This window comes from Falco cherrug, chromosome 4 (genome assembly GCF_023634085.1).
Source record: "Falco cherrug isolate bFalChe1 chromosome 4, bFalChe1.pri, whole genome shotgun sequence".
NCBI classification, from domain to species: Eukaryota; Metazoa; Chordata; class Aves; order Falconiformes; family Falconidae; genus Falco; species Falco cherrug.
In genome coordinates this window covers 108,551,638-108,566,024 of record NC_073700.1, presented here as the reverse complement: position 1 = coordinate 108,566,024, position 14,387 = coordinate 108,551,638, and the positions used below count along the sequence as shown (strand labels likewise).

General features: G+C 40.4%; 1 protein-coding gene across 3 annotated transcripts in view; it reads left to right on the top strand.

Moving 5' to 3' along the window:
* Positions 1 to 14,387, top strand: part of CHN2 (chimerin 2) — a 163,368-nt gene that overhangs the window by 138,838 nt on the left and 10,143 nt on the right. For all 3 annotated transcript variants that reach the window (XM_055707932.1, XM_055707931.1, XM_005445781.4), the window contains 3 exons: positions 5,477 to 5,561; positions 7,987 to 8,160; positions 9,975 to 10,052. In XM_055707932.1, the coding sequence (XP_055563907.1) occupies positions 5,477 to 5,561; positions 7,987 to 8,160; positions 9,975 to 10,052 (337 nt within the window). The remainder of the gene's footprint in view (positions 1 to 5,476; positions 5,562 to 7,986; positions 8,161 to 9,974; positions 10,053 to 14,387) is intronic.

The following is a 14,387-nucleotide window of genomic DNA, read 5'->3' as shown; positions in this document are numbered from 1 at the left end:
TCTCCTCTGCAGTACCTCTACTGTAGTTCGTAAATCAATAATTTAATATTAGTGAGCAAGGCAAATAATAGCACCTCTTTTCTTATTCCCCCTCCTTGACCCAGTCTACAGAAAAGTCAATATTTATCTCACTGATCGGCACTGAAGGAAATAGGGAAAATACTCTTGTGGGTTTTTGCTTGATTAAAACAGCTTTCATTCTTTCTGGGTTTTGCCCTCATTATCATTTTAATATGAAAACTATTTTAGTTTAACTAGAAAATATTTTCTCATGACTGAGACTTTTTTCCACTTTGACCCGTGCATTCTTTCCTCCTCAAAATTCCCCTTGTTTTGGCTTTGATTTATAATTGGACATGTGCCCAGTTAACTTTGCGTTTGCACAATCTAGCTGTTGTACAGTCTCTGTTCTTTTCTGTTTCAAAAGAGTCATAGTTTAACTGGAAAATCACATGATTAAAATATATATGTATTCAAACACATGACAGCAAAAAATTATTGTTTTATCCTAATAAAGGCAATAAATACTTAGGGAAGAAACATTTTAAAAAAAATGTCCAGAAAGGCCAGTCAGAAGTGTTAAATTTACTTAACAAAGAAGTATGTTCACTATGCAAATACAGTTAATTTTCCAAAGGAATATATTAGAACATGTCTAGTTGTTGTAAAAAACCATGGATAGAATGCTTAGAGTAGAATATTTAGATTTGAAAGATGGCTAAATTCAAGTCTATAACTTTAATATATTCCATATTCACTACATTAAAGGGGTAAGAAGTTATTTAAAAGAAAGAATGGCTTTATGGGTCTTGGGGCAAAATTCTTAATGGCTTTTGACAGCACTCAGGCTATGATGATATGGGATTTATCTGATGGAAAACACTATTTTGCAGACATTCAGAAAGTTGTCTTCCCCATTTTTTAGGTGAAGATTGATGGGTATTATATCATTCGTCTGAGTTCATAGGGACAAAGGTTACAGGTCACAGTGTCCCTCATAATCTTGTCACAGGCAATTCTTCATGAACAAACAGGCACTCTTTAGCTCTTGTCCTTTAGCCATGAAGAATCTTAAAAATGAAGGACACATATTTCACGAAGCTGCTGAGATTTTTGTAGATCTTACACTGAAGATCTTACCCACTGGAAGAGAGAATGAACTAAAGGCAAAAATAGACTCAAGGCACAGATTCAGGGCAAGGATGGCTCTCCCTCCATCCTTTCCAAGCTAACATAAAAGTTAAAAGGGACCGTTGGAGTTTGGAGCATGAGGGCACCAGGTTATGTCCTTCTCTGCATCTGTGCTTTCTGATTTAGCCTCAGTTCCGAATTTCAGGGCACTGAAGGCAAATGAACAAAAAAAGATTTAGTATCCAGACTGATTTGTTAAGCTGGGTGCATCCTGAGCACACAACGCAGTCACATGGATTTAGGTTTGGAGCTGGCATCTGGTGGGACAACTTTGCATAAGCCAGTGCAGACATACCACAATTCAGGAAAGAGAATAAATCTCTGAAGCCCTGTTTAGAAAGACAGAGGTATTTCTGTAACTATGTGGGCGTCAGCCTAACAGGATTGTAAAGTCTTGCATCTTGTTACAGTTAGGATCCAGCAGGCTCTCTGGGATGTGCTTTACCTGCCAGCTTCAGTGGGGTCCCAGCTAGCGGTGAGGTCAACCTCAAGCCCGAGGGCAGCAGCATGGAGTTTAGGGATGCTCCGTGCATTTTGTTCTAGGCTGGGAATTCATGAGAGGGCCTCTGCGCTGCTTTAAGTGAGCGAATACAGTTGAATAATATGCATTTTCCACACTATTGTGCCTGTTTGCTGCTATAGCACGGGCAAATCCCATTTGCAGGCAGGCTAGGGGAGTAAAGGCAGCTGATTATGGACAGGTCAGGAGATCTACTGGGAGAAAGTCTCTGGGATAAATTTCTCTTTGTGTTAATCACTGCAGATAAACACTGCTTCTGGGAGACAAAGGGGTTGCAGGAGGCATTTTTTAACAGGCATCATGAAGATTATGTGTATTTAAATAAAAATAACAGCAGAGTCAGCTTTTCTTCCCTGCAAACGGCTCAGGTTCAGCAGGAGAGTACAAATTTACATGTATTCAGGTGAAAGTCTGAAAAAAACTTGTTTTCTTTGGAGGCAAATAGAAAAGTCTTCAAACCCAATCACATAAATAACAAAATTGTCACAGAAACAGCACTATATAATGCAAATAAAAAAACATGCGTTTCAATTCAATTTTTTAGTTTGTTTCTGCAATATTGCTTAAGGGATTTTATTGTTTTGCCACTGTGTGGGCACTGCTTCACTTCGGTCTCAGTTTCTCTCTCTGTGAAAACGGCTCAGACACAGACTAAACCTGAATGAGATAGCACCCATGGAGGGAGTTCTGCTGTTTAAAAACAAGGGTTCCAGAAGGCCAAAAGGCAAAGGTGAGAGCACAGAAAGGCAATAAGAAGAGACACTCAGTGCAGTATTGGGTGAGACAGTACAGCAGAGAAGAGAGGACGATTGTAAGAATTAACTTTTCATTGAAAGATCTGGAAAGAAAAGAAGTGAAGAAGCTAAGATGCTAGGGGTTAGACATTGTGAAAAGAAGAAGAAACACTAAAACAAGAGAAGTGCCGTGTATAGTCTGAAATGTCATGGGTTTGGCTTATATGAGGAAATATTTTCCTGTAAGTTCTTTTTTAAAGTCGGAATTATGTGTCAACTGTAGCCCAAGCAGCCTGAGCCTATGCTGTGTGTACACAGAGAGAACACCTGAGACTGCAGGATGGGGCAGGGACCAGTAATAAATAGATTTTGATCACGTTTCCATAAAATCTAAGTCCAGTCCATTTGTAATGATGCAGTTACAAAGGATGGGCCAAAACCTAAAAACCCATCTCAAAACCCTAAGACCTTGGAGGCAAAACTCCCAATTACCATTCAAAAGTGTTATGTGCAAGCTTCGGGCTGCATTCGGGCATTGTGCTCATAAGAACAGATTTCCTTCATTACTTCTTTAAAATTAATGGCAGGCCATAAGTGACTTAGTTCAAAACTGCATCTTAACAGATGTTTTGCACCTTCATCTAGAAACTTTGGAAGATCTCCCTTTTCCAGTTAGAGATAGCGAGTATTTCCCTGTTTCCACTTCACCAGAAACCACCAAGACTAGCTTTCCACAGTGCATTTCAGCTGGGAACTTGCCATTTGGGCTAAAATGCAGATCTGTGAAAAATGGAAGTGAATGAGTGAAGAGAGTTAACCTTTGAGGGCCACCAAGCTGAAGGGGACAAGGGACGGGTGCACAGTCAGCACTTCTCAGGTGGCATCCTTGGTCAGAGTTGATGACTTTCCCATTAAATAACAGGAGACATCAAGGAATAATTAGCTATCATTTTCTAAATAGGCCACAGCAAGATCCACTGCAATAAGCTTTATGTAAAGTGAACAAGTAGGCCACAAATATCCTAGCAACTGCAATGGGCTTTAAATATGAAATTCCACCATTTAAAAAAATCCTGAATAACCTTTTGCAGCCACTTCCCACAAGGTTAGTTTTGTAAACTGCTGCAAAGCAGAAGACACATTAGCTACCTTCCCACAGCAGATGATTTTCACCCACAATTAAACACAGGCGAAAAACTACTAATTATGTGGTTATCAGTCTAAAAATGGTAAAGATGCAGGCATAATTAGTTGTAGCTGTAGTTTTGTATCTACTGAAGGTCACAGAGAGCATAAGCCTGGAACTCTGGTCACCAGCTGATGTTAGATACAGCCATTTGCCCCCACTAAAAGCCATGTCTGAAATTCATGCTACCCACCCTGCAAAATAAGATCTTTCAATCTGTCTATCTCAAACTCTATTGCAAAGTGTTGTTTCCCAGAGATACACATTTTTCTGAGAGATAAAATACCATTTTGAAAGATAAATATGACTAGTCAGACATTCCAGTTTTGACCTTTTACTATAAAAAAGGAGGAGGAATTACTATTGCTTTAAGCTTATTTATGCAAGTATTGGCTATGAGTAGTTGGTCAGGAGTCATTTGTGGTCAGGCTCACATTTTTATTGCTAAATCAGAAAGAGAGGTCTGTATTAAAATCACAATATTTCATCTTCCTGGGGAATGGACTCGAGTACAGGCTTGTGTAGGTGTGATCCTGCAGACAAATGGGGTGAAAGCATTAGCAACCCACATGCTCGGCTTTAAACTTCACAAAGTTTATCTGAAAAGGGCAATGACCATTTTTTTTACTATATGAAAAGAGCAGCTTTCTACATCCTGGGGTTGGAAGTGGCCTTTCAGCCATCTGCCCAACGGGTAAATGAGCAGAGAGAAGGAAAAGGAAGCATTAGCAGCCAGAGTGTGCATGATTTATGTTTTGTTAAGTTCAATTAAGTCTCTGGCCAGAACTAGTTCATACCATGTCCATTCATACAGGCCCAGACCTCATTATTTATTCATCTTTTCAATGAAAATGAAATGCTTACTTTACCAGAACATACACCTTAAAAAGGTCTGCTGCTGTAACCTTTGGAAGAGCAGCAGAGGAAGCAGTGGTGGTGTGCAAAACCTGGCTGGGGACCATGAGCTCTGTTAGCATGCAGGTCATTTTATTCCTCCTTATTTACTCATGGGTGGATTGTAGCAAAATGAAGTTTGGTCTACTGAAAAAAAGCCTACTGACATCTTTTCCCTATGTGAGTTCAGTTTACTTCCTGGAGTAAGGAAGGGTATCATTTGCTTTTATCACTAATGGATTCCAGCGTGCAAAATCAGATCATTACCCAACCGCTGCCTGGAACGGCTGCACAAATCAGTCATCCCTGATACAAATTTACAGCAGTCACCTTGAGTTTTGTTCAGTGTCATCGCATAGAAATGCACGTGTAACACCATAGTTATAGTGTGTTCAAACCTGAGTGGTGCTCTTAAAACATGGGTCTTGCATCAGATCTGTGGCCACACACAGTTAACAGGGAACCAAAACATGGTGCATTCAAAGGGACTTTTCAGTCACTGCATTTCCCCTACTTTCAAGTGATCTGTTGAAGAAGAGCATTTGAATCTCAGAAACATTCCTGTTTTGTTTGAACTCGTCAAATAAAAGCACTGACTACAGTTCTTTGGATTATTAGTTTTATGGTTTTTTCCTTTGACTAGTGAACTTGGTTTCCTCCCCTTTGCTACAGCTAAAATGTCAGTTAGCAAAAATTATTTGTTTTCAGTGTCATACACAGCTCAGCCTTCTGTTATGTTAAGCCTATTGAAAGATAAACTTCAAGATCAAAGCAAATTTCTGTTCCCATGGTTTATTTCATCTAGACTTTGGAAAGATGTGGGCACTGTGTGCTAAAGATTTACTCCTACTGAGTCTTCTGTTGTTTATCCATTTCAGTTGTTCCATCTGTCAGACCATCTGCCTCCAATGACCCCATTTCTTTTTTTTTTTCCCCCCATTTGTATTACAGGTCCATACGTTTCGAGGTCCGCACTGGTGTGAATACTGCGCCAACTTCATGTGGGGTCTCATCGCTCAGGGAGTGAGGTGTTCAGGTAGCCCTTCCACATTTTCTGTCATTCTTTTGAAATGCTCTGACATCTCTCCCACTCCCAGCCTGCAGTCCCTGCAGGAGCTGGGGTAGGGATTACTTTACAGAACAAGGCAAGAAATCCTCCCATGCAAGTTAGGGCATTGTCATTTTCCCCATTAGCTGGTTTAGAAATTAAGCTACCGGCTCTTGGTCACTGAGGGTGCCATACTTTCCGTAGTACCTTGGTGTGCATTGCTGTATACATTAAGAATTAATCTTTGTGGTTAAGTTATCCCTGGATGGTTTTATGTCTTAAGAAACAAGCTTTGGAAATGGCAGAGCCAGCCAACAGCTAGGCTTCATAACTCATCTTTTTTGCCACCAATTACTGAGAATTGCCCTTGTCTGCCAAAAGACTGTCACCTGTTTCTTATAAAATACCATGCATTGCTTTAAGCCTAAAGTAGCCCATCTCGAAGGAAAGCAAAAAATACCACCTTAATTTTCCTAGAAAGATTAGTTTTCTGGTGCCTTTGTAACTATATTAGCATTTTAATAGCGCTTTAATTATTTTGTTTGTTCTTTTGTTAAAAATAATCATCTTGGGAAAATGCAATAATCATCACATCGTGAGGTTTTGTATTCAGCAAGTGAAATAGTATTTGCTGCATTGTAAATGGGGTTTCATAACTCCTTGCTACGGACCTTCAATCCCATCAGTGTCTCACCTGAATATGCTTCTGTCTTACCTCTCCCTGCGCTGACCTCCAGGCATTCCTGACCTCAGACTGGCACCGAACATGTCCAGCCCTGACATCTACTTTTCATGGGCAGAGGAGGTGGTGGTTATTAAAATTTAGACCACAGTTTGAAGGATCAAAGTACCTTTCACAAATGTACAGTTTTAATAAGTGCAGTCTCAATTACTGCTGCATCTTATCTGCTTGTAGATGAATAATGGTAACACAAAGAATATGAGAAGGACATTAAAAAAGAGGAACATGAATAGTAGTTTGCTTTTCAGACTATTTGATCTGAAACTCAAGGGTGCAAAAACTGACCTTGCTAATGCATAGCGCTGTATTTGTTCACATATATAAAATATTAAACTTAGGAAAAGGCTTATTTATTTAGTATGAAAGATAATACTCTCCCTCATTAAATTACCAACATTTAACTCTAAGTAGACAGATGCACTTGGATTTAACTTCACATGCTTGTAGAACAGCACTGAAGACAATACAGGGAGGATCCTAACTGCAGCTGCTCACATTTGTTTAGATTTCACAGAACAATAATGTATTATGCAGTAATAACTGTATGAAGAAACACACAGAAACCCACCCAATTCCGCTAAATATGTAGGTGTGTTTGTACTGATTATATGATTTGGCTTGATTAATATTTTATAGAGAATAATACTGAGATGTGCTGCAAGTAATAGAGTCATGTTTACATTTTTAATAGCTTAGGCAGTGAATCAACATGAAAAAGCAGTAAGTAACTTGCTAGTGATGATATTAGATGTGTTATGTTATCCCAAAGGGTACCGTCAGTGATGGGCATGACTGGGAAGGCATTAAAACAAGAATCAAAGTTATGAGAGATAATGTAACTCACAACGGTGGTGTTTGCTTTACTGAGGCTTATAAATTAATTTGGCTGAATATTTGAATCTATTAGAAAAATTCAATTTGTGGAGATCAAGCAGTGATGTTTAAGTTAACAGAAACCCACCCGTGCAACCAAGAGTAGGATTTGACTTTGGAGTAAGAACCACTTGTAAAATGAGTAACTTTTTACATCATGCCTTTCCCAGCATTTAAATGCCTAAACCAACCCACAGACTAAACACAGGGGACACTTTAGTCACCAGTGAAGTGGTCAGACAGGGATGGGGAGGCTGCTGGTGTGGCAAAGCGAGCCAAGATGCGACACGGCTGGAATGCAGAAGGGAGGCATGCTAGCTCAAAGCACTGTCCCAGTTTGAGTGCTCAGGTGAATCCTAGGTCCTTCACCCATAAGCAGTGCTAAGCCACAAGCTGGTCAACAGAAAACAGTCATTACTGTGTTAATTGTATAAAAGGCAGAACTAAAACACCCAGAAGCTAAGTCCCATGTGTTCAAATGCAACACCCAGAGCTATGTGTTCAGCAGTGAACTGACCAAGTGGTCTGCACCAGTGGTCACCTCCAGCTCAGAGGGGTGCAAGGGACATCCAGAGCTTTTAAAGCTTTTCAACAGCTTTGCTGGAGTCCACTTTGCCCACCATAAGATTTTTACAGATTTCCATGCTCATCTTTCTGATCTCCAGCTTATTTATTCTAGCTTTGGTGACTGACGGGGAGGTTCTGCCACATGCTTGATGTGGCCCAAGGAAATAAATTGTTAGACAAGACCTGTTGGCATTAGTATTAATTAATTAACCTGGCTAACCTTGTTTACAGACTGTGGGTTGAACGTACATAAGCAATGCTCCAAATACGTGCCCAACGACTGCCAACCAGACCTCAAGAGGATAAAGCGAGTCTACTGCTGCGATCTCACCACGCTAGTGAAAGCCCACAATACCCAGAGACCGATGGTTGTGGATTCATGCATTCGAGAGATCGAAGCAAGAGGTTTGTGTGCTTAGGAAAGCAGCAGGAAAAATTAAATGACGATGACTTGAATTACATGCTAAGCTAGGACAGGGTGGTATGCTCATGCATGCTGAAGACAGGATGAGAGAAGGGGGTTTTTAGCGTAGGTGATACATTGCTCTGCATTAGCTAGTAAAATTAAATCATGGCATTTCATAATGCAATTTCCTGAAATGCTTTCTGAAAACATGTCAAAACATGTATTATGTTACACTTCTGAAAGGGGTGAACTTTCAAGTGAACTTTAAGTTCATGTTTATGTGTCTTTTTTCATTATTTTCTTTTCACATACCTAGGGACACTTCCAATTTCAGAGTAATCAGTTTAAATCAAGCCCCTTATTAATAACCTTTCTGGGCATTATGGGCAAAAGGACATATGTGACTGGAAGTGACTCAGACAAGTGAGGTCACAGGCTGTGTTTTGTGATACGTCACAAACTGCGCAAGGTTTTGCATGGTGCTCAGCTACTGACTGATGAATACCGTAGCTCGGGCAGCATGTCACAGCCAACACTCCAGCTTGTGACACATTTTTGGTACGCAGATGCATGCCAGATTGAAGAAATACCATATCCACTCCAACACAACACAGTAATGATCGTGTATTTTTGCTTTGGGTAGCAAAAGTGTATGTCATGCTGCCAAATAAGCCAAATTTCCCTGTTAGTTATAGCTTCAGCACAGGAGTCTCATAATGTTGAATTCATGGCATCCCAGTCATCTGCATGGCAACACAGTGATACTAGCCATAGGGGTTTCAAAGCCACACGTCATCTACTGAAATGAATGAAAGATTTACAAGTAAATCCCCTGCACTGCTCCATGAAGCTCCACCAGGATTATATCATCATTGCAGGGACAAATAGAAAGAATAGTTTGGACTAAGACAGAAGAGCTTTACCCTGATGATATAGCAGGAAGCTACATTGCATTTGAGATCTAATCACTTACTTGTACATTTATTGATTAAGATAAAAACTGCTGCCTGTTCTGTTTTTTCAACATCTTTAAATTTCTTTCTTTAACTGCCATAGTACTATGTGAGATACTGATTTTGTTCTTAAGAAGACAAAGTGTACAGGATCTTATAAGTCAGTTAGCACTGTGCATAGTCATAATAAGGAGTTCTGGGATTACAGTAAATAATTCTGGGATTAAAATAAATAACATGTATGTAACTGCTTGGCTAGCTCTGCCTGCTCTGCTGGGCTGCCCTGCATTTCATGTTGGTGTGGAGCAATGGGGGGAGAGTTGTGCAAGTGAGCAGATCTCTTGTGGTTTAAGAACTGTAGAAGGCGTGTACTGATGTGAAGAAGAGGAGTATCCATCACATCTATCAGCTGTGTATAAGTAAAAGCTGACTGCAAAACCGGGAACAAATGTTGTCAGGGAAAGGCAGTTTCTTACTTGCATTGCTATTTATCATTAAGCAACTGGTAGAAGGAAAGGAGACCTCTAAAGCTTTATTAATCATAGCCAAATGGAAAATCTCCCACATAAAATGAATAAATCATGGTAATATCACATGCCCCACCATTAGCAGTTTGCAGTGTTTTCCTCTAACACAATCAACTATGTCCCTAACAAAATAAAGTATAAATTCTAAAATTCTCTAATCCTTTAAAAACCAATTTTAAATTATCTTGAGCCTGCCTTAAGTGCTCCAGAGTTTCACATTACAATTAATATTTTTCTTCATTTACTAGATCTGTTGTTGTTGCTTTATTGTTTTTAAGCCTGAATATTTGTTGAGTTACTGAAGCAAAGTTAACTGAGAACTTTTTGTTTCAGGTTTAAAGTCCGAGGGCCTCTATAGAGTCTCAGGCTTCACTGAGCACATTGAAGATGTGAAAATGGCCTTTGATCGAGGTACACCATTTTTCTTTCTTGTACGATTTTAATCTAATTTTTCAGTTCTAGGACTTCTCAGTTCTTTTGGGGTTTATATAGTTACCATGGTAATAAAACTGGCATATAAGCAGAAGTACAGAAAGCAACCTGTCTTTTCTGAGTTCTTAAATTAATCTGTAGTTATTTTCACAAGAAGAAACTATATTTCATAGTTGGAAGGAATAATTAAACAGTAGGTAATGATAGACAGAAGGCTAAGTGCTTGCGGGACTGGATGATTGCTCAATCTAGTGGCAGAGCCTAGACTCCCAGTTCAAGTATGAGCCTGGATAGTACCAGGGGAAAGTTCTTAGTCCTATCCTTAGTAAACTCAGTGCTTTACAATACGATAGTCTATTTATGAGTTTAAGCACCAGACCTCCAACTGGGAAGTCATTCTGCCTGTAGCCTTGTAGAAAGCACTGCACTACTGTGCACATGATTGCATTTGCACACAGATGAGAGGAGCATTGAGGAGACTGGTTGTACAGCATATTGAAAAACTTTTAATTAAAACACTGCCTGATTACCATCCTAGTAGCCCTTTTGAATTCATTTAGCTTATTATGTTGGTTCTGGTTCTGCACATAGTCTTTGCACACAGGACTAATTTTAGGTACGTATGTAAGTGTGTGCAGAGTAGGGCCTTCATCAACAGAAAACACATTTTCAGGAACATTTAAGGAGTTACATAAATATTTTTCTCCTTTCCCATAAACAGTGTTTTCCTTCCTACTTAATTTTTTCAGGTATTACCTCTGCCATGTTAGGGGATAGGGACAGACATAGCCCAGTGATCACAAGCCCACAGGGACAAGGCAGGTCCAGATCAAGCCAGAAGTCCACCGGTGGATCAGGGTGCTGGCCAGAAGGGTGCATGGCCGTGATGCAGCTGCAGACAGCTACTATGTTGCTCAGGCAGGAACTGGGGGCCCTGGGGGCCCATGGCAGGAGGTCCCAGGGCTCCAGAGGAGCCTGGGCAGGGCCAGCAAGGTCTGTGGGTGGCACATCTTAATGCTTACTGTGCCTGAATACTTTTTTGTTCGGAGATAGTTTGTCCTGCAGACGATTCCTGCTAGGAATTTCCAAAGTGACTGTTTTCATGCTATACCAAAACACCCTTTAAAAAATAATAATATATTTTAAAATGTGTTGGATGCTGCAGTTGTGAACATATGCATGGACACACATAGGTGAGCCGTGATTTGGGTGAAAGAGATGCACAGACTGCTATCATGGGAAGGTACATTTGCAGGTGCGCCACATGAAGCAGTGCTACTGAAAGGGTCACCAGTCTCCCCAAGTCCCACTCTGCTCCCTGCAGGTGGATCTGACCTGGCAAACCCTTTTGTTCTGTGTGTTAGTTCTCCTCTAAGTGTACCAACCTAAATGAAACCCAGAAAGAGAGCCACAGGTTGAAGAGGAAAGAGTCTGAAGAAAGCAGATCAAAATTTGTGTCTGAGCCTGACCTGAACGCTGCTGCAGCTGTAGTTCCCTTGCAAATGCTTCGAACCATTGGAGCCACTTAAGGTTTACAAACAGGGTATCTTTTGTTATTGCCTATACTCATGGCATAATCTCGTGGCAGTACACACTAGAATTAGACCCACAGCAAGGAACAAAGTGTGATTTACTGGCAAAGAAGGCAGCACCTAGAAACAGGAAGAGCAGGGTCACTAGCAATATCAGATTTCCAAAGGAAAAAAAAAGCATGGATAAATATGGAAGCAGAGAAAGCCAAGAACCAAGTTTGCATACAAAGGCTGTGGGAAAACCATTGGGCATAAATTGATAAAAAGCTGCGTCTTCATTTCCTTTTAACAATCTCAGGAGGGAAAAGGCTAAGAAAGGAAAGAGCGTTGCCATGAATAATGCTAAAAGCAGTGGAACAGTGAACAAAACCGTGTTATGAGAATTGCATGACTCCAGTATTGCTGAGACCAGAAGCTGAAAACTTCAAAAACTTTCCAGTTTTGAAAATGTATTCTCCCTGAACTGAGATAGAAAAGCAGAAGAGAGTTGGGGGGGTTTTGCAGGAAGCAATTTAAAGAAAACCAAAATAGATTTTTTGTTCTGACTTGTGGGCTGTGCCACTAGAAGGTGGTTGTCAGCTGGCAGAATGTTGAATTGGCAAGGTGCCCCCAACCTGACAGCTCAGGCTTTGCTTCCCTGTCAGATCTGTTTACAGAGACAGGGACCCCACCTTCTCTTTTGCATCCCAACCCCACAGGTAGGAACATCACTTTTCTGATGCCCAGTTACCCCTGCTTAGCCCTAGAAGCCAGAGCAGCAGGGAGTGGATATTCCTCCATATTCCAAGGACGTGGAAAATCCCAAATCTCTGTCCCAGGTGACAGAGCTGGGAAAGAAGGGAGCTGAGAGCCAGATGGCAGGTCTCACCTCCAGTAACACCTGGAAGGCTTTTGTTCAAATTTCATTTTCTGCCCAGAAAGTGAAGTTTGTGGGAGTTTTACAGAACTGTTGTTTCAACATTCACTACAGGAAATTAACTTTTCTTTTGCAAAATTATATTAAAAAAAAAAAAAAAAGGAAAATTTGTGTCTTAAATATAAAATGGAAAATTCCTGATCAGTTCTGGTTAATAGATAGGTGTTGCAGCAGAAACAGCCATACAACAGGCCATATCACAGACATCTCTGACATCTCTGGAACACACTGCATAGCAGAAGGTAAATGTGTTTTAAAAGAGCTTGGAATAGTTAGCTGTTAAAGTTGAAGCTGAAAGTACGGGTATGAACCAGAGGAGAGAACTCTTTAATCTAATGGATAGTCTTGGCACAATACTAGAGGATGTATATTGGCCAGGAATAAATTTAGTTTGACAATTCAATGAGCAATTTTTTAACCATATGAAAGCAAGGCTCTGAAACAACCTTCTAGTGAGAGCAGGGATAAAAACCTTAACTAGTTTCACAATGGAAGTTGAGGGGTTTACAAGAAGGGTTACATGGCATGGTGCCTGCAGTAGCAGAGCACTGCGCTCTGGCATTACAGAGGTCCCTCCCTGCCCATCATTTCTGAGCCAGTCCCCAGGTACTTGGCTAGAATGCCAGTATGCTTTCGCACCTCTGGAAATACAGCTTTTAATAAATAAGTTTGAAAATAAACAAGCAAGGAGTCCTCCTGTTTTAATGCACAGGACACATCCTTCAAGTAATGCCATCAAGCTTTCTGGTTTCCCAAGCTCTTCGAAGCCACAGGAGCCGGAATACAGTATGATACAGGGATGGGGAGCAGGGGCTGACTGCGCTGTAGGGTACCTCTTCTGCCGATTCCATGCGCAGCTGAAAGGGTGCGATGAAGAGAAGCCAGCCCCCCCACTGACTAATTCTGCTTCGCCAAATGGACACTCACTTGTTGCTTACAAAGAATTATAGCAAGAATAGAAAATCAAAGGCAGGTTTGAAAGTCAACATCTTGGGAAGAGAATGGCATCCCACATAATATTATTTGGGCCAAGTGAAGCTGTGATGGATGCGTTTAGAACAGGGAGAAGTTGGTCCTCGTTTGATTTAAACTAAGACTCCCTTCCAAAGCCAAAGAAGTGTAAATACTCCTACTGTAAATTAGCATTAGGCTCTCTGAGGCACTAACAATGTTCCATTTTAGTGATTTTTGTAATGAGAAGGAGGGGAATAATGTGGATTTATTTAATCTGGTGAATGTTGGTGCTGTAGAATGACAGTTGCTCTCTGTCAGCTTTGTTGAGCTGTGGCGTTGTGGCATCCAGAAGACCCTCATTGTGCGCTTTATTCACAAAGCTGCCATTGTCACCAGTGCATTCTGTCCCCCCACTTGTTTGTATGACTGGCTGGTACAATACACTTGCTAAAAATATTATGCTGTTAAATATTACATGAGTACTTAGAGGCATCCTGACTCATATTCACTCTTTCACCAGTGTAGGAGAAAACCTGTCAAATGCCAGATCCAAGAAAAAAAAACAAAGCAGCATGTTAGTATGGCAAAGGTTGTGCAATAAAAACAAAGTATTAAGAAAAAATGAACTTAAGTAGAAAAGTAATTCAGTGTTCAGAGGGCATAGCTGAGGCTTTAAGAATGTAATACTTACTCCATTTCATTCTCTAATAAACTATTGAGATATTTCTATGGCACCCAAAGTCAGCTGAAACCTTTAAAGAACAGAATAAAGATTTTCTTTGTCTCGAGATATTCAAACTACAACATAATGCAACAAAATATGTTGAGAGTCAAAGTAACAAGGAAAGAGAAATGATGGGGTTTGAGTAGGATTAGGTTTGTAAAGCTGAAACTAACTATATGTTTGTAATC